The sequence below is a fragment of the Sciurus vulgaris genome (genome assembly GCF_902686455.1).
Source record: "Sciurus vulgaris genome assembly, chromosome: 15".
Classification (NCBI taxonomy): Eukaryota; Metazoa; Chordata; class Mammalia; order Rodentia; family Sciuridae; genus Sciurus; species Sciurus vulgaris.
Window position 1 is genome coordinate 72829932 of NC_136476.1, and position 22909 is coordinate 72852840.

General features: G+C 40.7%; 2 protein-coding genes across 4 annotated transcripts in view; one reads left to right on the forward strand and one right to left on the reverse strand.

Annotated features, from left to right (window-relative positions):
* Positions 1-22909, reverse strand: part of ASTN2 (astrotactin 2) — an 883413-nt gene that overhangs the window by 204207 nt on the left and 656297 nt on the right. For all 3 annotated transcript variants that reach the window (XM_079113408.1, XM_079113407.1, XM_079113406.1), the window contains one exon: positions 10054-10319. In XM_079113408.1, coding sequence (XP_078969534.1) covers positions 10054-10319 — 266 coding nt within the window. The remainder of the gene's footprint in view (positions 1-10053; positions 10320-22909) is intronic.
* LOC306645500 (E3 ubiquitin-protein ligase TRIM32-like) lies at positions 5070-8116 on the forward strand (the record flags this gene model as incomplete). Its single annotated transcript, XM_079113402.1, is given in 4 exon segments — positions 5070-5108; positions 5111-6475; positions 6477-6605; positions 6608-8116. Coding segments are annotated over 4 exon segments (2013 nt in total). The 3' UTR covers positions 7088-8116.

Genomic DNA, 22909 nt, shown 5'->3' on the forward strand with positions numbered 1-22909 from the left:
TTTGTCTTGTGAAAGGAAATGGAGTATTTTACACGTTGTCTAGTTTTGGGTGAAAACTCTGTGTCTTTTTTTTAAAAAAAAGTATTTCCAGTGCCTTTCACAGGGCTGGATTCATATTAGGTGCTCAGTAAAAATTTGTTTAATGTATTGATTAAGGGTCTCCAGTTTTGCATGGTCTAAGCCCCCAAAAGGCTTATATGTATGTAGGGTACAGAGACCTCTAGACACTCAATGATAGACATTCAAGCATTGGATGATAATAATTGAAACCTTGGGTCATCTGACTTTTGATTATAAGATCAAAAAACAGTCTCTAAGAAGGCTCAGAATTTTATTATTTAAATCATGTATCTGATGCCTTAGGTACAGTCTGCCTGTTGAAAAAGGCCTATTCATTTCTTCTTGTAGGCTGGGTGGTGGTGGTGGCAGGCAGTTGCAGTTGCCACTGCTGCTAATAACAATAAAAGCTATTTTTTGCACAGTTAATTGTATGCCTGGCTTAGTACTGTAACTAAGTGCTTTATGCACATAAATCTCATGGTAATTTTTATGGATAACCTTGTGAGTAATGTATTGTTCTAAGGCCCCTTTTCATAGTTAAAAAACAGAATGAGAGAACTTAAATAACTGGCCCTAGTCTCCACAGTAAGTGTTGCAGCTGGGATTCCAAACCAGATTTTTGAGCCCACTTCCTTAATCTGTAATAAAGCTTATTTCTAGCTCCTCCTCTTTAGTACTAGTTCTACCCTATGATGTTGAGTTATTCATTTCCTTCTCCTGGTCTCCGTTTCCTCATTTATGTTACTATTTGAGTTCACTACTAATTCTAGGATTTCCTATTTAGTCTCTGCAAGGAGGAACTGAAACAGTTCGTTTGGTCAAAAGAAGTTGTGAATTCACTTACTCATTACTTCCTAGTCAGGATATCTGGTATTCTCAATCAAATCCCTTCAAAGCTGACCAGTCCTTTTATTCATCTTTACATTCCATGAAAGGTTCTTCATCCTTTCAGAATTCTTTGTTAATACTAGTACTGGTTGCTATTGTTAATGCTGTTTTGATTGTTATTAAATTTGTGGTAAATAGCATTCTTTCATTGCGTACCTACCAGTATCAGGCTAAGTACTTCATATGCAGTATTCTTAGTCACCACAGGAATCTTTTAATAAACTAAGAAAACAGGTCTAGAGGAGGATAAATAACTTGCCACTGTCCCACAACTTGTAAATGACAGCACTAAGATGTTATCCCAGTTCTGTCTGACCTCAGGGTTTATGTTTTGTTTTGTTTTTTCTTTTCTTTTTTTGTTTTGTTCTGTTTACTTTTTGCTTTTTCTACTTCATGAACTGATGAAAACCTAGTGGTGCCAAATGATATTAGACTAGGCTGGGATGTAATTATAGAATTTTCTTGAGTCTTTAGGTAGCCAGAGCAGACACAGCTTAAGGGAAGTATTCTCAGGAGCCAAAGAGATGTGCTAATAAAAGTGTGAGATATACAACATAAATCATTACATCAAGAGGGTAAAGGGAGGGAATGAGCTGAGGTCAGATGAGGTGACAGGTTAAGACTTTGTAAGGTTTGCAAAGTGTCTATGAGGAAATGTGTTTAGGGGATTATGAAAGCAGGCAAGATCATAAATAGCATGTTGGGGTTTCATTCTGGTTGGTCATGTGTTTTATAGCTGGCAGAAAATGGGCAGCATACTTAAGGATTTGAGATAATTCCTTCTCTACTCTTTTCAGGGAAACTGAGGTCGAATTGAGCTTCCACGTAGTCTTTCTCACTTTCAGTAGTCATGACCAGGTGTGTCCATCTGGAGGAATGAGACTGTATGTACCTGTTTCTGAGTTCCATTTCAGACTGAGACCCTTCTGAAAGTTGTATTTCCAGATCATGGAAATAGGAACAGCAGTCCAGGCTTTTTCCATATCTACAACTCTCCATACCTGATGATACAGTGATGGGAACTTGTGTTTTCCTGGAAAAGCATGACGACTTCAGGGCAGCAATTCTGACATCCTTAGAGAAACTGGGGGTGGGGTGGGTTGTTGTAGATGGTTTAGATCATGACTTACATTTTTGAAGGTAATGGCTCTGGTAGGGAAGCAGAAAGCTTTTTAATTGAAGGAGGTGGTATGCTATTCTGGAAAGCTGGGGAAAGAATTTGCTGGTACTTTTATAAGCTGGCAGACTTGTTTAATTAGCTGATCTGCAGTGCCATCTCTGGGAAGAACAGATGTCCCTGCACATTGTAAGGTAACATGCTCTGGAACCAAACACCAAATGTTGCCCTCAGTCTGTTGTCCCAGATGACAGAAGAGAGAACGAAGCTATCAGTTTAGCATTGAGATAGTTTGTATGGGTCTTGACTTGAGGTTTCTATCCATATTTGTATATTATTGCCCCCAGACCCAAAGCATTTAAAAATTAGGTCTTCACAGATTCGGACATCCACATGCAGCCTCTTGCACTCATGATATGTGGTTATTTGTCATTTTGTTGAGACATGGATATGAGTTGTAATAAGTTGTAAGGCTAGTATATGGCAGTGGGTCACTCAGCTAATAAATCAATCTAGCCTACTCTTTAGCAGCTGAGTCTCATACCTGTATTATTGTTCCTTCTTTCTTAGGGAGAAAATTATGTGTTATAAGGCAACATTTCCCAGAGCACAGTCTAGAGAACACTTGTAGTAAGTGTTATATGACCATTAAAAAAAAAAAAAAAAAAAGGCCTGGAAGTAATGTTGTGTTAAACACAAAAGGAAACATATCTACTCTGTAAGGTTCCACCATGTTTAAGCTGTGTGACCTTGAGCCTGTTTTTCTGAACTTTAATTTTCTTCTCTATAAAATAGGGTAATAAAAATATTACCTGCTTCATACTGTCATTATGAGGATTAAATGAGATTAAGCATATGAAACTCCTGACATGGTATCTAGCAAATAGTAGGCACTAGATGAATTCCCTTATAGTAATAGGAATATCAAGGAAGTAGGATCAACTTCAGATAAATTGTGTCTCTCCTGTTCTTTGTCAGATTGCATTCCAAAGCTGAATTAAATATGATGGAAATTTGTTGTAATCTCTCTCTCTACATTGACCTCCCTTCTATGTGCCTGGACAAAGTTGATGTGGACAAAGACTGCCTCAGCTGGCTTCACTGTCCTTAAAATTAAGCTAACTTGGCAGAAGTCATCGCCGCCTCTTCCTCCCCCTCTCCTCCCTCAATAGTTGACCATCTGCGTGTCACAAGACTGCACAGGTGCTGCTGTAGGATTTGCATTTGAGAAAGGCTGTGTTTATCCACGTGCCTCACCTTGCTGGATATATTCATTCTAATTTTGGGTGGAAGTTGGCAGTGGTATAAGGCTGCAGTTCATGAGATTTCTAGACGTCTACTTCGTGAGCATATGTAATATCAAGGAAGGTGGGAATGTAATAGTAAAGCTGGGCATTCCAAACTAGAAATAATCTGTCTTGATAAGGAACTACTATTTTTTAAAATCATCTAGGCTTGAATATTTATCCATCTGAGCTCTTTGTCCCCCTCCCACCATAACCCACTGGTTTTCAGATGTGCTAGTATAGTTCTGGAATAGTGCTCAGGTATATCTCCTTTCCATTTCTACCTGCTCCTTAGTTCAGACTCCCTATTACCTCACTCAGGTTATTTTGCTGTAGTTTCCACACTACTTTCTCTGATTTTTATTTCCCTCACTTCATTACAGCTTTGAGCTTCATCATGCCCTTCAAAACAAATTTCAAAAGGCACACTTGAACTCTGAAGATCTTTTATAATTATTCTCCAGTTTGTTTTTCTAAACCTCTTATTCTGTTTCCCCCTATACTCTCCCATAACTTTAAGTTTTGTTTAAGATTTTTCTGGTGCAAAGCCAAATCTTATTGTTGCATGTACTACATATATTACTTTTATTCCTTACATTAACTCTCTAGTATTACATTAACTGCAGTATTAGTTCTGTTTTATAGATGAGGAAAATAAAGCATAGAGAGGCTAAGTGGCCTCTCTTCTCTTTCCAATACACAAAACTTCTTATATTCTCCCCAACTTTATAACTTTTGTAAAGGCTCTTTTGCCCTTTGCCTGGTACTCTTTCTATCTCCACATTTCTATGCATTTCTGTGCTTGAATCAGGTGCCATTTACACTCTGAAATTTGTTTCCCTTCAAGTTAGAATAAATCCATCTTAACCACTGTCAAACTAAGTTATACATACCCTGAATAACTTAGTATCAAGTACAACACATGATACCTCGTCTGAGATGAGTGTATAGGTGAGTAGTTGGAGGAGAGATGAATGGGAGACATATTTTCTGGACTGATGTTTCTCTTTTTCTGGAAAATTCCTAGGCCCCCAAACATGACACAATACACTCTATGACATAATAAAAAGGCGTCCACGGTTTTTTGCTCAAGCAGTGTTCTTTGCCTAAAATACCTTGGTCTCTTGTTGACTCATTTCTTTCATGGCGTGTCTTAGGAATGGTATTGCTGGGCAGCTTTCCCCAGTTCCTTTAGGTAAATCCATCACTGCATGCACTACTACCATAGAATATTTTGTGAACCCTTCTATCATATATTCCTTTTATTTTACATATTTTTTGTGCTTTCTCCTAGTATAAATTATTATGAATTGTAAACTTCACTTATGAACTAATCACTAGCATTATTACAAGTATACTACATGCCAGGTTCTGTGCTAAGGGTATCTTGTTTATCATGTTTTTAACCCTTACAGTAACTACAAGGGATACAGCATTGTGGCTTGTGTTTTGCAGACGAGTGGTGGAGAAACTGCTTGGGGAGTTAGGTTACTTGCAGATTCTTGCCCACTCTGTGATGCTTTGGCTATTTTGTTTCCCTGTGTTGTCATCACCTGACATGATAGGCCTTAATAAAATATTTGTTAAATAAGTGAATGACTGATGGAGTGATTATAGCTACTCTCAAAATGTTTCTTAACTGAATTAATTTATATAGGCAATGGAAAATGAATAATGGTTTCTTTTTCTCTTTAGTAGGAGTCGGACTCTGGGCATGAATGCTAAGCTGTTCAGTTCTGGGCTGTGCTAGCAGGACCATTTAAAGAAAGCAATGGCCTCAGCAGCAGCTTCTCACCTGAACTTGGATGCCCTCCGTGAAGTGTTGGAATGCCCCATCTGTATGGAATCCTTCACAGAAGAGCAGCTGCGGCCCAAGCTCTTGCACTGTGGCCACACCATCTGCCGCCAGTGCCTGGAGAAGCTCCTGGCTAGTAGCATCAATGGGGTCCGCTGTCCCTTTTGCAGCAAGATCACCCGCATAACCAGCCTGACTCAGCTCACGGACAACCTGACAGTGCTGAAGATCATTGACACAGCTGGGCTCAGTGAGGCCGTGGGGCTGCTCATGTGCCGGTCCTGTGGGCGGCGGCTGCCCCGGCAGTTCTGCAGGAGCTGTGGTTTGGTGTTGTGTGAGCCTTGCCGGGAGGCAGACCACCAACCTCCCAGCCATTGTACACTCCCTGTCAAAGAGGCAGCTGAGGAGCGGCGTCGGGACTTTGGAGAAAAGTTGACTCGTCTGCGGGAGCTTATGGGGGAGCTGCAGCGGCGGAAGGTAGCTTTGGAAGGTGTCTCCAAGGACCTTCAGGCCAGGTATAAAGCAGTCCTCCAAGAGTACGGGCATGAGGAGCGCAGGGTCCAGGATGAGTTGGCTCGTTCTCGGAAGTTCTTCACAGGCTCTTTGGCTGAAGTTGAAAAGTGCAATAGTCAAGTGGTAGAGGAGCAGAGTTACCTGCTTAACATTGCAGAGGTGCAGGCTGTGTCTCGCTGTGACTACTTTCTGGCCAAGATCAAGCAGGCCGATGTAGCCCTACTGGAGGAGACAGCTGATGAGGAGGAGCCAGAGCTCACTGCCAGCTTGCCCCGGGAGCTTACCCTGCAAGATGTGGAGCTCCTTAAGGTAGGTCATGTCGGCCCCCTCCAAATTGGGCAAGCTGTAAAGAAGCCCCGGACAGTTAACATGGAAGATTCCTGGGCCATGGAGGCTGCAGCCTCTGCTGCCTCTACCTCTGTCACATTTAGAGAGATGGACATGAGCCCTGAAGAAGTGGTTGCAAGCCCCAGGGCCTCACCTGCTAAACAGCGGGGTTCTGAGGCAGCCACTAATATCCAACAGTGCCTCTTTCTCAAGAAGATGGGGGCCAAAGGCAGCACTCCAGGCATGTTCAATCTTCCAGTCAGTCTCTACGTGACCAGTCAAGGTGAGGTGCTCGTTGCTGATCGTGGCAACTACCGTATACAAGTCTTCACTCGTAAAGGTTTTTTGAAAGAGATACGCCGCAGCCCCAGTGGCATTGATAGCTTTGTGCTAAGCTTCCTTGGGGCTGATTTGCCCAATCTCACTCCCCTCTCTGTGGCCATGAACTGCCATGGTCTCATTGGTGTGACTGACAGCTATGACAACTCCCCTCAAAGTATATACCTTGGATGGCCACTGCGTGGCCTGTCACAGGAGCCAGCTGAGCAAACCATGGGGCATCACAGCCTTGCCATCTGGCCAGTTCGTGGTAACGGATGTGGAAGGTGGAAAGCTTTGGTGTGTTTTACTGTTGACCGGGGAGCAGGAGTGGTCAAATACAGCTGCCTCTGCAGTGCTGTGAGGCCCAAGTTTGTCACCTGTGATGCTGAAGGCACCGTCTACTTCACCCAGGGCTTGGGCCTCAATCTGGAAAATAGGCAGAATGAGCACCACTTGGAGGGTGGTTTCTCCATCGGTTCGGTGGGCCCTGATGGGCAGCTGGGTCGCCAGATTAGCCACTTCTTCTCGGAGAACGAGGATTTCCGCTGCATCGCCGGCATGTGTGTGGATGCCCGTGGTGACCTCATCGTGGCTGACAGCAGTCGCAAGGAGATTCTCCATTTTCCTAAGGGTGGGGGCTATAGTGTCCTTATTCGAGAAGGGCTCACTTGTCCAGTGGGCATTGCCCTCACTCCTAAGGGACAGTTACTGGTCTTGGACTGTTGGGATCATTGCATCAAGATCTACAGCTACCATCTGAGAAGATATTCCACCCCTTAGAGGATGAGAAATGCCAGTTTATTCTGCTTCCAGCCAACCTTCTTCCCTTAGTCCTTGGTTGTTGGCAGTCTATCGAGTAGACTTGGCCTATGTCCTGATTCCAGCTGGGTTGTTCTAGCATTTTAGAAGCTCTGTTTTTTAGTGTTTGTATTCCCCTCTCCACACACTATCCTACCCTTACCTGAATTTAGAGCTTTAACAGGCGCATTTTCCCAAATAGAACACATGATGGTGTTAGCTGATGTTTGATTAGAAATTAGGCATTTTTAAGTACCAAGAACCACTTTAGGCTTCTGGCCCCTGTATTTGAAATTTGCCCCCTGTGTTGAATCCTTGTTGATTTCTTTGGGTTCGATGTTCTTCCCTGATCCATTGTTTCCTTCCTACTATAATGTGCTTTATCTGCGATACTTCCTCTTCAACTCTGGTTGCATTCTGGGTGCATGCTCCAGTGGGATCTGCCCCACATTTCAGTGACATTTCAGACATTGCATCCCCATAGCATGGTGTTCCTGGTTTGATCACCTTCATCAGTGTGAAAGCATATTCATTAAGTGCCACCAAGGGAAAGGTACACAATCCCGGAGGTAAGCAGTACCTCTTGGCTGGGGAATTTGTGTTGTTTCAGATTGGTCTCCATTGCAGATGTGCCAGAATGGATTGACCCTAGTTGGTTGGTGTTGAAGACTTCAGCCTGGAAATTGCTTGCCTTTTAAAGAGGCTAGCAATAGTAAACATAGTAAGATAGGAATAAGCAAACCGAAATGCTAACGTAGTCAGCAAACTTAATAGCCTTTGGGGCTTACCAATTTTTTTCTCTTTCTACTGAACTGTGCTGAGTTGTATGAGAAACTACAACACAGGCCAGGGCCAACAAAACAGGGAGGTGGACACATCCATCTTCATTATGAAAAAAACAACAGAACTGTTGGGTGGTTACTCTGTATTTTTTCTCCAGTGAGTGTATACTGTTTGACTTCAGGATTTATTTTCATTCTTCTATCAGGCATTAAATGATAACTTTCTTCATCACCGTTGTTCATGTCTCTTAATTAAATACGAGATTCGGGTGCAAGGAGAGGGATAACTTGTGCTATGCTGCTTTGACAGTTCTTTGAGAGCACAGGGATCTACCCACGTCAAAATTTAGCCCAAAGCACCATTATATAAAGATAATCCAAATCTCACTTCCCCATACACGGGAACTGACTTCCAAGGTTTGTAGTCACCAACACCCTATTCAGAACTGAGCCTCCACCTTGTTTCTTTCCATTTCAGCTCAAGAACAAAAGCCTTTAAGATGACCAGAGGGGAGAGAATTTGTGATGGGATTCTACAGGTTTTACTATGAGCAATACATCTTGTTCTTTTAGGTGCAGGGGTGACAGCAAGCCAAAGAGCCTATCCCTTGCTTTCACATAACAAGTTTTCTAAACTCGGCTACTTTAAAGTATTTTTTGGTGCCCCCCCACCTCCATCTTGTTCCCACTTTGACTTCTGCTGTGATAACTGCCAAAGGACAGGTAAAGTGTTGTTGAACTAGTTTGTATTATTTTTCACCTGGAGAAAGCCCCATGTACCGATGATGAAATTGCATCAGTTTTCAAAGATTGTGTAATTAAGAGGATGGATCTTCATCATCTCATTGCCCAAAGAATAAGGCCCAAACTCCATGATCTGGTTTATAATATCCTAAATGATCAGATTCCTTCTAATCCCTCTGGCCTCATTCCTGGTTCTCCCTACATCTCTCCTCTTAATCATGGGGAAATTCTTTTGGTCTCTGCACAGACCTTGTTCTTCCTTAGGTCATCTACCTGATGCTTTCCCCACTTCCTTATTACCATCCTATTTCTGTCTTCTATGAGACCCTATGTGAACTCCTGCCACCCACCAGCACTAGATCCTATGGGATGCTATGGAAGGAGCCCATAATCCATGGAGTGCCATTGAACTCGGTCAGTCATCTACCAGACTGACTTTTTTGGAGGCCCAGATTTATCTGGGAGCTGTGTAGTGGGAAGAATGAGGACCAAGTAAGAGATACTCTATCTGAATTCTTCTTCCCCACTGAAGGAGAATCATCACTAGTCCTGGGTCTATCAACTGGAGTTCCTGGAATATTGCATTTATAGAAAGTGTCCCATGAATATAAGTTTGCAAATCAGTGAGCCAAATAATTCACATGATCCACTAAAGTCCTGCTATGCTCTAAAAAAAAGTGAGAGACAAGAGGAAGAGATATCATTTCATTTCATAGTTAGGCATGCCAGCTCTGAAGCAAACTAACTTTGAATAAATCACTTAACATCTTTGAGCTTTCCTCAACTGTTATATAGACACAAATTAGGATGAACCTTATATAACTAAAAAGATGGACACACATATCATCAATTTCATGCAAATAAGCCCAATATTTCTAAGTAAATCATAGATCTGGAATGCAAATTAGATGAGCTAACCAAAGTATAGAACTGAAGCAGACACGGTTAGGCTTTCCCCAAACCCACGTCTTCCTCTGGGTACACAGGACATATTTCCCTGTCTTCCTTGCAGACAGAGGTGCACAATGTCTGAGTTGTGATCAATGGAATTGGAGCCGAAATGACATTTGCCATTTTAAGGCGTGGCCACTTAAACTTTTCATGCTGCATATCTTTTCTCCTTTTACAGTGACCATGGAGAAGCATTGGTTTGACAGAGCACAATATGCAAAGGTTTGGGTCCCTGAACCACTTCTCAAGTAGACACTTGTCAATCAAAAACATCTATTTGCAACTCTGTACAAATAAAATCCTCTATTGTATTGAGACACTACGATTAGAACATAAGGAATCAATAAATGCTGGTAATCACCATGATGCTGTCGTTGATGATGATGATGATGGCAATCCCCATGGACAAAGGGTCTACAAGGTAGGAGGGTTGCTCGGGTTTGACTTGGTGGCTGGGCCAGGGGAGCTCACCTCCTTAGTGCCATTGTCTTGGATGAGGGTATAAAGTGGGACCACGTGGTTGATTTCCAGCAGCACTGGTGTGGGGCTCAGCTGCTCCTTGCCAGGCCGCCGGCAAAGATGGCAGGTCGAAGGACAGCGGCCTTTCTCCTCACAGCGAATCTCCACACCTGAGATGAGCTGGTCATCAGACAACATCTGGGCTGTCAGCAGACCTGAGAGGTAGGTGATGAAGGGCATGGACTTGAGCTCCTTCTTGCTGCCCAGTTCTGTGGTCTCTGGAGAGGCACAAAATAGGAAGAGGCAGAGGTAAATTTAGTATTGTTCAAAAGTGCAGATTCTTGAACCCACAAAGAGCAAATCCTAAGGAGCTGGTATTCGCTGGAAGTGGAAAAAGATGATAAAGTGATTTTTGCATGGTGTCTTGAAAAGACCACTGGTCTGAGCATTCAGAGACCAGAATGGTGTCTTCTCCTACCACTATACCAGGTATCCTCTTATTTCTCTGGCCCTCAATTTTCCCATGTTTAAAGTTGGGTTGTTAGGGTTCAGTGATTCTCCAAGCAATTTGAAAGATACAAATACTCAAAGATATTTTCCACAACCAGAAATTCCTCTCTGTCTACTTTCAACTTATACAAATTATATTCTTCCTTTACAATTTTTCCCCAATTCTGTATTTTCTTTGAAACTCAATATAATGAAAGAAACATAAGCTTTGGGTCAAGTCAACTTCCATTTAAATCCCAGTTCTGCTTGAGAATACCTCCTCAACCTTGGAAAAGTGTCTGAATATTCACAAGACTCTAGTCATTGATTCTGTGAAATGGGGTTAATGACACCAATAGAGTCAGTTGTGAGTGGCAGGTGATACAGGAGGTGGAACTTCTTGGAACAGACATGATTTCCCCTTTCTTTCTGTGCTTACTTGTTCCCTTGTTCAAACTTCTTTTCCTGCCTGTTTCTTCACGTGCACCTTGAGATGTGATTCGTGTATGCTCCATTCCATTCTTCATCTTTCTTCACCTATAACTAGTGTTTCCTATCTCTGTACCTTTGCCTATCCTGCTTTTCCTCTCTGTCTCTACAAATCCTTTCTATCTCTCTATGTTCCATTCCAATTTTACCCTCTCCAGGAAGACTTTCCTCATTGCTCTGACCCTCTTCTTTGAATAAATACTTTTACTTATGAGATCTTCAGTTCACTTTCCTTTCCCATTTTCTCCTGCCTTCTCCAACAATATTATCAACTCTTGGAGACTAGGGGTCATGTCACCCATTCCTGCCTACCTTCAGTGCTTAAGATGGTACCAGGGATGTACCTGAGACTGTTAAAGATGGATCTTATAAAACTACATTCATAATCTAGTCTAATGACTCCAAAATTCTTAGGAATTCAAGAATTTCTAGGAAGCACCTCAGCAACTGCTTCCATAGGGCAAAAGGAAAACTGAGTAGTCAGGGCTATAAACCCCATGTCAGCTTCAAATAGAGCAGTTCTGCTTTTATGTCTTTAAGACCAACCTTCTATATAGAATTCCATTAAACGACAGGATTGTAAGCTATATTGAAAAATCTTGAAGATGTAAAATGATCTGAATAATCCAGAGGATTACATTTAAATCATAGACTATATGACTGATGTCCTCAAAGATGTACCAAAAGAGTGACCCTGTACTAAGGGACAGAACTTAAATTCAGACAGCAGCTTCTACCAAGCCTGGTGAAATCAAGGTAAGGCCTTATCTCAGTGGACCAAGGCCCTGGACACAGAACTGAAAGAAAAATGAGTTTTCTCCTGCTCCTGCTCTCAGCTTGCTGTGACATGCAGCTGATCTGGAAATGGGCTTGCCAATTAGAAATACAAATAAACGCAGCCTTCATTCATTACTCCCTGGGCCCTCCGGCCTGGGATCTGGGCTCCACCTTTTCTGTCTGGCTGTCAGCAAATGCTTATGACATCGGATCAAAGGCTCCGGGGGAGGAAGACAAGGCGAATTCCAGCTAACCAATCTTTTAGAGGGATTAAAGAAGGGTAGTTACTAAGATAAACAAAACAAGGCTGAGAAGAAGGCATCCCAGCAGCTGGGGAGAGGGAGACAGCCTTATATACAGGGATGTCAAAAGAAGATGATGATAACTTTTGGAACCGCTGGCCAGAGGGATAGCTTTTGGAGAAGGGTGACTTCAAACTTGGAAGAGAATAGCCATTTGGGGAGAAGATCAGGAAGGAGTCAGAGCTACAAGGATACTAGGAATCAGCCCACGCTGTGGTCTGGAGGTCAACAAAGTATGCCCATGGGGCAAATTCATCCCACATTTGCTTTTGTAAATAAAGTTTTATTGGAACACAGCCATTCCCATTCATTGATGTTCTGTGTCTGACCACAGTGGCAGAATTGAATAGTTACAATAAAGAATCTATGGTACACAAGGTCTAAAATGTGTACTATCTGAGTCTCTACAGGAAAAGTTTGGCACCCCCTGATCTAGTCCCAATTTATAAATGGAAAAACTGACTTTCAGAGAGAAGGCCTATCTAGGGTCACATGAATATGGCAGTATGATGAATTAGTTAAAAAGTAAAACCTTTGGAACCAAATAAGCTATTGATATACGTGTACTGTGAATCTCCAAGAGTGGAAAGATAGAGCATATTTTTTCCATATATATTTAAAAATATATTATTAATATATGAATATATTTTGAGGGCTTTCGATGTAGTTCAGTGGTAGAGTGCTTGCTTAGCACAAGGCCCTGGATTTGATCTCACACAAAAACATTGAAAGAACACACCTTTGAAAATTATTATCAATACAAACCATCCATTTTAAATAAAGAGACTCTGCATTTCAAAAAAGGAAAATTACTTTTCAAGGTCACACAGTGAGTTAGTATTCTTTTCAGTACATGACCACACAATTCTGATCACCAAGGCATCACCTGAACTATTGTTATTTCATATCTTAACACAGATGGTATATCCCTCATTGTACCATGTCATATGCATGTAACTTAATTGGGAAGAAATGTAACCTGTTGCTGGGAGTAAGAATTCCCTTGATCAAACAAACATTCATAGGCATTGGATTAAAGATATTATCCATTTAACAACAAAATAACCTGTAGACCTTTGCTATTCTGCTTCATAATTCTTCAGCTGTTTCAGTCCATCATCTCTGCAAGGGGGTTATAAGCCAATAACTGAGACTGAAAACTGTACTACAATAGCAGTATAGAATTAACAGCCAAACTTAAGGGCTGATTTTGCAAAAGGAGGGTACTTGGCAATCATCAGGTCCAGCCTTTTTTGCCCAAAATGTGAGGAACTGGAGACCAAAAGAGAGAAAGGGGCTTACCTCTAAGTCCCACGAAATTTATTAATAATGATTCTTTTCCTAATGTTATGGCATGGCTAAGTTATGATTTAGATAAGAGTTACAGTAGAGAAGGTCATTAACTATTCTATTAATTATTCCTCTGTAGACATTACAATTGTGAAAGCTAATTGCTTCTGATCCAACTCCACCCTGTGGCTAAAGTTATCTTTTCAAAAGACAAATCCTACAGTCCTCTCCTGCTTAAAACTTCCATGACACTATTTATGCTTAGGGTAAAGATCAGAAGCCAAAAGGTGAGGCACAGACAATGTGGGATCTAGACAACTCACTGTTTCCACAGTTTTCCCTCTTATCCTGTCCCACCTAGTTCTTCTATCAACTACAATGACTTTTGAGTTCCTTGTGTACACCTTGTGTCTTTTTCTCGAGCCTGGAACATGCTCTTCTTTCTGCAGAATGCTTCTTTCTATCCCACCCTCAACCCCTAACTTCTCCTGGCTAACTTCCACTCATCCTCCAGATCGCAGTTCAAGTGCCAATGCTTCAGAAAAGTCTTCCCTGAACTTCCCACACATCAATGTATGTTACGTTTTCATATTACAGATTCTCAGAGCACCCTTATCTATTATCAACTCTTAATGTCTCAAGATTATAAACTCCATGAGGGCAAAGATAGTATCAATTTTGCAGATTCTCACATCTACCTTACCTAGTTCCTGTGAAACAATAGGCTTAAAATTATTTTTTCAATAAAAGTTGGTGGAATATATACTATGTTTACATACCCTAATCACTATGCTACCTTATCAAAGCATTGATGAATCTAAAAGCCAGGATTTGGGAATTCCAAGGATGACAGCTAGTCAAGGATACAATCAAGATACAACTCATAAAGTCAAAGGAGCTCTCCCAACCCAGAGGTCAATGGATGAAGAGCTGATCCTTCGTCTAATTGTTCTGACCTCTTCTAGGCTTTTGTATAGACCCTTGCCATTGGGGAAATGGGAGAGTTGGGTTAAACCAGGCTGTCTTTAACAGGCCAAGGATAAAGAGCATTTTTGAAGAGACTTATCCTCTGTTCACATTTCCCATCCCTCTGAACAATGCATCCAAAATAGGATCATGTCTGGTTTCAAGCCCGATTCAGTTCCAATGACACTACAACCCATTCATTTGAGAACCTGCCAAGTGAACTCTCTTTTTTCTCCTCCCAAATTCCTGCTGGGTATTATTTTGTTGCCACCAAAAAAATTTTAAAAAGCCTCAGTTGAAGTGACAACTCCTTGTTGGGAGGGCAGCCAGGGCTTTTCGGCAGGAGGTGATGGCACCGCTTGCCCTCCTCCAGAAAACAAAACAAAGGCATCAGACGAAGGACTTCTGGGAGAGCCAAAGCCGTCGGATGTTTGTTCAATATTCGGCAAGGGTGCAGGGCACTGCCTCTCTAGTCAGACAGGCTTGCTTTGGCAATAGGCTCGCACTTGAAGCATTTAAAGGCTCCACAGGGACCAGAGGGGCTCAAATTAGAAACGTTCAGGGAGGGGGAAAAGGGTGAGACTTTTATATCATTAAAGAATGGCCTTTCTTACAGCAATGGCCTCTAAGGAATTAACTGAAACAGGCTCATTGCTTAGGTGGAGTTACTGTCTGCTGTTGGAGGAAAGCAGTTGCTCTGAGGTCTGACGAATATCCTTCACAAAGAGGAAACAGGAGGCTGAAATGCCATCGGTAAGGTCTGTGCTGCTGTGTTGTGCAATCCGAACTTCTCAGCCTCACAGACAAAAGTCCAGCGTCATCAGTGTGTCCTTTATAAATAACAGTACCAGCTGAAAAGAGTCTCTGTGAGGATTAAATAGGGTGCCTGGCACAGGTTAAGCCCTCGATCAATATTAGTTGTTATTGTTGTTGCTGTGTTGTTATAATTATATTGCTGTTGGTGTAACAGGATGTTAAAATTGAGATTTCTATTGAGACGCCAAAAGATAATAGAAGTGAAATCCCAAAGTCATGCCCCTAGATGCACAATTTACAAAGGAGATGAATTCTAACTAGTTTCATAACTTTAGAAACCTCAGCCAGAACAAGGAAATAAAAAGAGATCAGAGAGTAAAAAGGAAGGATTTAGGGGAGATTTTATTTGGAAAGAACTATGACCCTGTTTAGAGTCAACAGCACCCCAGGCAGAATGTGGAACATGCTATCTTCTAACCCCAAGTTTTGTGACAAGGACCCTCATGAGTGACACCTGAAGAACTTGTTTGTTGTTAGCACTTGAAAAGATAGTGGACTAGGGTCTACCTTCACCTGAGAAAAGTTCTGGTGGCCTGTGTCAAAAGAACAGAAGGGGTTGAAAAGGCATTAACACAAACTCCCAGAGGTTGCCAGGAGAGAAATACTTGTTTCCCCTGGACCAGATGTGGAGAAAGAGCTAGCCTGAAACTGTTTTGAATTCTGCCAAAGAAGAATTCTAACAGAGGGTGAGGTATCCCACATTGAGTCTCCATCAAGTGAGCAGCCAGAGAAACAGGAGGTGGGGGGGATTCACAGCAACCAGCCCCAGGTCTTTGGAGAAGTCCCTAGCAAAGTATATTTTATTGCAAAGCCACTAAGAAAGCCCCCAAGAGAAATGTATATTCATAGATCATTGTGAGTATTCTCAATTTCTACTGTCAACTAGAACCCCTGATGTCATTGCCGCGCATGCCACATTTGTAATTTTAGTTAAGGTGCTAACATTAACTAAATGAATATCTGTCTTGCCAACTAAACTGTTAGTCCCATGAGAACAAGGTCAGTTTTAATGAGTATCTGTATTCTTGCAGAGAATTCACTGTCTAATATCACATACATAGGTAAGAATCTGAATAAATGAATGAGTACATGAAGAATGTGTGAAAGTGATTCATTTTCCCTTCAATTCTTTTATCTGTATAACATTTATTAGAATCCAAATCCACTACCTCAATTTATCACTACAGCCCAAAGGCAGTTGGTTTCGCCTTATTAATTGATGTATACCTAGAGAGGTGAAGTAACTTTCCCAGAGCCACACAGCTAGTGACCAGTCTGACTGTTTCTACCCAGTTCTACTGTGCCTTTCATATATTCCCTCTTTGAAACATTTTCAGCACCAATTTTTCACTCCTGCTTAATGAATCCTTTCTGTTCCAAAAAAAAAAAAAAAAAAATGGTGTCCTCCTTGTACCTGCCACTTCCAGGCAATACCCCCCAACTGCCACTCATTTCCATGGACTAATGGATTTTCATGGGTGGAAGACTTTAAGGCCATTTGGGCTGGGTGTGGTGGTGCACACCTATAGTTCCACCAACTCCGGAGGCTCAGGAAGGAGAATCCCAAGTTCAAAACCAGCCTAAGTAACTTAGCAAGACTCTGTCTCAAAGTAAAATTTAAAAGGGTTTGGGGTGTACCTTAGTGATAGGCCTTGCTAAGTTGCTGAGGTTAGCCTCGAACTTGCAATCCTCTTGCCTCAGCCTCCCAGAGTTGCTGGTATTATAAGTGTGCACCACCCCTCTCAGATTAGAAGTGTTTAAGAAGGAGTTTAATTCACAGTACAGGGTGGTGGTGAGGGGTCACGGGGTCAGAAATCCCCATCTAATGCTTCATTCACTACCAAATCATCCTCCAACTCCTTCTTAAACACTTCCAAGCTGGGTGTGGTGGTGCATTCCTGTAATACCAGCAACTCTGGGAGTTTGAGGTAAGAGGATTGCAAGTTCAAGGCTAGCCTCTCCAACTTAGCAAGGCCCTAACCAACTTAATAAGACTTTATCTCAAAATAAAAAATAAAAAGGACTGGGCATGTAGATCAGTGGTAAAGCACCTCTGGGTTCGGTCTCTGGTACAAAAAACAAAAAAAATCTAATAATGTGGAACTTTTTAGCCTTCCAATCCATTGTGTGAAAACTCTGTTAAACTTAGACTGACTTCCCATCCAGCAATTGCATTTCTCATCCTAAATATCAGACCCAAAGCCAGAGTTATGCCCTTTATGCCATATCCATGCCTTACTGCAGCATGCAAGTCTTCCCTTACTTAGGGGTCATGCTAAGATTAACCAACTAGCTAGGTCAGTGAAACCCCTGTCACAGAAACTATGGGGCATTCTGATAATGTGTATGTATTATGTGTTGTGTGTGTGAACATTTAGCAAACAGAAGTGACAATGGAGATTCCAAAATGAAGAGGATAAGTTATCAAAACTGCCAAGGAAATGATCTCCTAATTTAACCCACTTAGCTTTTTCCCTAAATGCACAATCAATAAGAATAGCTATAACAGTGGCTAGCTGGAGTATGAATTCCAGCTTTTCCACTTTCCAGCTGGACAATCTTGGACCAGTTACTTAACCTCCCTAAGGCTCTGTTTTATCATTTGTAAAATGTCAATAATATTAGTACTTAAATCTTGGATTATTTGGAGATTAATGAGAAACAGAACTCAATGAAGAATTTCCAACTCTACAGTGTCAACAGCATCATCAAAGTTCTTTTATTCTGGCTCTTGGTCTTCATCCCACCATTATTCAGTTCTTATGCATGTCTAAATCTATAAATCTTCCCCTGAATACTGCTTGGTGCTTTAAGAGGAATTTCTCTTAAATCACCTGCTTTCTACCTATTCTGTAAACTGTGGTAGAATTGAACATTTCAAATCATTGTCAAGTCACTTCTCCTCTCCAAATATTTTTCCCTATGTGTAAAGTGGGGATCCTAATTTCTCATTCAACTGTTCTAAAAATCAAATGCTGTATTAGCTGATTTATACCTATGATCTCATCTGGTCTTCATTAGCACCCTACACATTAGGAATTGTTGCCCTCTTGTATCCAGGAGGGAACTGGGGCTCAGAATAATAAATACCTGTCTTCAAGTGGAAGCAGTTACTCCTCTGAGGGAGGTCATACTCTCTGTGGGAGAACAACACAGCCCACTTCCTGGTAGCTCCGTAATGGCTGATGTCTTGACCAAAGTCAGGGACCAGTTAGCACTGAATCCTAGTATTTGTTTCTGCCTCCTGAGACAAGGTAGGTTGTGACCAGTAAAGGGAAACTGGGGGGAAAAAAACAAAAAAAAAAACCCAAAACCAAAACAAAACAAAACAAAACAGCCATGTGTGATCTCCTGCTGCCCTCTAGTGTCCACTTCAGATGCTTGCTCTTGGGAAATTTGTTCGTTCTGATTCTTAACATGCCAAAGAATGATTAGTGTGTGCAAAGCAACTTGCTAGACACCGAGGGCAGCAGGAAAGATGGTAAAGGTTTACCTAATCCACAAGAAAAAATAACTCAGAATGAGCCATTGCAAAGAAGGCCTATTCAGTGCCAGGCTTGGAACTGGGACAGGGGGGTGAAAATATGAATAAAAACTCGTTTCAGTCTTAATGGTACTTAGTGTAGAGATTCCAGCTGGGAAGGTAAAGCCAGAGAGATGGAGGAGAGGCTGGAGAAATATCAGAGAGAAAAGACAGTAGATCAAGGTATTAAAGGAGACAGGAGGAGGTGACCACAGGAAAGGAAAGGATATGGTATGAATGTCAGATAGATAGGAGTTTGAATTTCAGGCTGGTTAAAACTAAACATGTGACTACTAGAGTCTCTGTGTTTAGTTAAGCAAGCTGAGCCCTGCAAAAGGGTAACAAGGCAAGAGGGTGACTAGGGATTGAATTCAGTCTCAGATCTATTTGTCAAGCCTGTGCTCATTTAATTGAATAAAAGAGAAGGAGCACCTTTTCCCAATCCATATAAAAGGCTAGCCACAGGCTGGCATGTGACCATGGCCAAGTTAGTACTCCAATACAAGCCTCTGTGGTTTTATGTATAATAATGGTGATATCACCGACAATACAAAGTTAAGATAATTTAAGACAATATGTGCCTGCCAGACATTCAGTAGAAACCCAAGTGATGTTAGTTCTTACTCTTAATAGTATTATGATAACAACATAGTTGCTTGCATTTTTAAGATGCAGTGGGTAAGTGCTTGAAACAGGGCAAGAGTAGAAAGGAAACATATTTTCTAGCCTAGTCTTTGCTACACATAAGATATTGTGGATCTCACTGAATCCTCACAACAAAGCTTTGGACTACAAATTTTATAATTTTTAGAAGCAATTACAACTGAGAAAACAGAAGTTCTAGGAGGTGACACTCCGTCAAAGCTTATTATTAGTCATTCAACATCTGACTCCAAAGCCTCCTTTCTCTTCAATGGAGGTCAAAACATCCTTAATAGAAGGACTGCCTTCTCTTCCCTGGGATCCAATTAACTCCACTTTCCTAAGAACTCTGCTCAAAACTCACCCCCTCAAGAAAGGATTCAGATTTTAGTTCCTCCTCAATTCCATTTTCTTCTTCCAGTCACAGGTAGGATTCAAAGGAAAATGCCCAGAAGGGATCATTCTTAGACAGACTTAGGGAACAAGAAGCCTCTGAGATGCTAATGTCCTGCTGTAGATGAAAACTGCCAGATGGTGCTGCTTGAACATGACCTGGAGGCAGGAGAGCAAGTCTTCCAGGCTGGTTGCCAAGTGCAAGCCTCCAGAAGGTTGTGAGCCTGGATGGGGTCAGCTGGAGGCTTTGGTTAGAGAAGCCCTTAGGGAATAAAACTGTCACCCTGAGCCAGTGAGGTGGTGCATGCCTGTAACTACAGAAACTGGGGGATCGCAAGTTCAAGGCCAGTCTCGGCAACTTAGTGAAACCCTGTCTCAAAAATAAAATAAAAAGTGCTGGGGATGCAGCTGTATGGTAGAAGCGCACCACCCTCTGACCACTTTCATAGTGGAATCACAGTTTCACTTTCAATCCTTTCTGTTTTTATCAAAATCCTAACAATACGCGGGTTAAAAGATCACTTTTAAACATGTTCACAGGCATTTCACAACATGTTCAAGGGTGAGTTACTTCTCTTTAACTCCCCTCTTCCCTGTAGCTATGCTGCTTAGGACAAGAAGGACTAAAAAGTCCATTCAACAAAAAGTAAAATTAAATTCAAACAAAGGATCAAAACCCTTTAGGAATTCCCTGTCTTAAAATTGAGGCAATCAGTTAAATTAACATCAACAGCTGCTACAATTTTACAGGCACACGTTCCAGGCCAGGTATTCCGCCATTTGTTTTGCATTATCACACTTGGTCTCTATTCACCAGAACATAATGAAAAGTAGGTTTCATTAATGCTTTTTAAAGATGAAGAAGTGGAAGATCATAGAAGTGAAGTAAGGTATTCCCAAAGAGCTGAACTACCACTTCCACCTATCTTAGTTCTACCACTTTTTCGCTACATTAAGCCTCCTCTCACTCTGCTACATTGCCAGAGATTTGGGTCTACGAGGTTATAAATTCTGGAATTTGAACAAACAATTTCTGTTACTTCTGCCTGTTATATCATAGTGATCAGTAATAAAACTCTTAAAATAAGAATCTATGGACAATCAATAGGGCATTGGTTGAAAAACTATGATGCACCTAAATAAGTACCTTTTGGTACTATGTACCAAAGGAAATAGAACAATTTTTATTACATATGATATGGAGTATTGATTAAATATATTTATTAAATGGAAGAAACAATGTGCAGAGAATGTTTAGAGTGCTTTCTTTTGTGCAAAAAAAAGGGAGAGGTACATATATATATACATATGATATACATACTCATATATACATATGAATGCATATATACATATGTTTCTAGCTTTTTCTTGGATACTGGGGATTTAACCCAGGGTCACTTTACCACTGAACTACAGCCCCAGAACCTTATTTTTTTCCAATCTTTAGATAGGGTCTCACTAAGTTGTTTATAATCTTGCTAATTTGCTGAGCCTGCCCTCAAATTTGACATCCTCCAGCCTCAGCTCCCTGAGTAGCTGGGATTATAGGTGAGAAACATGGCCCTGGTCTTCTCTATTGTTTTTCGCTAAGAAATAAAAGGATTAATGCAACTAATAAAATAGTTACCTATAGGGGGAGCAAAGAAGACAAGGCCAAGGCCAGAGTCTTTCAATATATCTTGTTTTATAGGTTTTAGCTTTGTGTTTTACACAAAACACAAAGTTTTGCTTTTTTTTAATTAAAAAATTTAATTTTTTTTTGCAAATTACATACAAACTGAAAAAATAGATCTAATTCTACATCTAAGTATTGATAGAATTCAATAGAGAAAATAATAGTTTCAAGTGGCTTTAAAATGCAGTATTCAGGTCAGGTGTGGTGACACACACCTGTTATCTCAGCTACTCAGAAGCCTGAGGCAGGATAATTGCAAGTTCAAAGCCAGCCTGGGCAACTTCAGTGATAACCTGTCACAAAATGAAAAATAAAAAGGATTGGGGATATCATTCAGTGATATCCCCTGGTTCAATCCCAGTACAGAAAAAATAAAAATAAAAATAAAAAAAAAAGAAAGAAAGAAGAAAGAGAAAAATGCAGTATTTGGACATTTCACTCCCCAGTATCTTCCCTTTTCCAAATTGTGATATGTGCTGGTATGATTCTCTCACAGTGAATTTCCAACTGTTATGTATAATTTACAATGCACCTAAAGAAATTTTAATGCAGTATTTGGGTGTTATATGCTTTGTAAGAAATATTCCAAACCTAAGATTATCTGCAGATAAGTATTCAACTAGATTCAATGGTCTAATAATCAGTAGTATTACTGGATTATTGTTACTGAAGCCACTTTGTGTATATTGTGGGCAAATAAGCTGTTATATTACTGTCATTAGGATTTTAGCATAAGAGTAATAATCTGGGTATAAAGTCAAAGAAGTTAAGAAAAATCCTGTGAACTGAAATTTCAGTTGGAAATCAACATTTCACAGCTCTGTCCACTGGGGGGGGGGGGGACTAGAAAAAATGACTGGACTAGAAATAAGTAGTTCTAATGCCCAGACTTTGTTTCCCAAATACCATTTTCCACTAAAAGGAACAAAGGATTTTTTAACCAAAATTCCTGGTCCATATCTGGAACAGGATGGAATAAGCTAAACCTAGGATGTTTGCTGCACTAAAAAGCAGGGTAACACTAATGGAGTCATTTCAAAAGGGCACAGAAGCCAACCTAAAGTGACTTACATCAGCCTAACATCAAACAACTTAAACACTAAAAAGAGTAATGATTGCAAGTAATTGAACTTCATCAAATAAATTGCCACTAATTCATAACATTACTTACACTAAAATCAACACCCAAAGTAAATAACTAAATAAATTAAAAGATAAAAAAAAATAACTCATTGGTGACTATTAGAGATTGCTTAGGAGATCAACATACTATTTTGAAAAGTGGTAACAGAATCAAGTGTGAATCATGTTTTTATTATATGAACTGAATTTCAGGTCAACCGCATTTTTCCTTTTGGAAATATTATAGGTAATAAAGACAGAAAGAATGATAGAATTGTAAAATTACTCTATTGCAATGTCTAAAAAATATTAGATCTAGATGACTATCATCAATAAATCCAAAAATCATTAGAAGAAAGACTGATGGAAAAATTTCTAATGGAT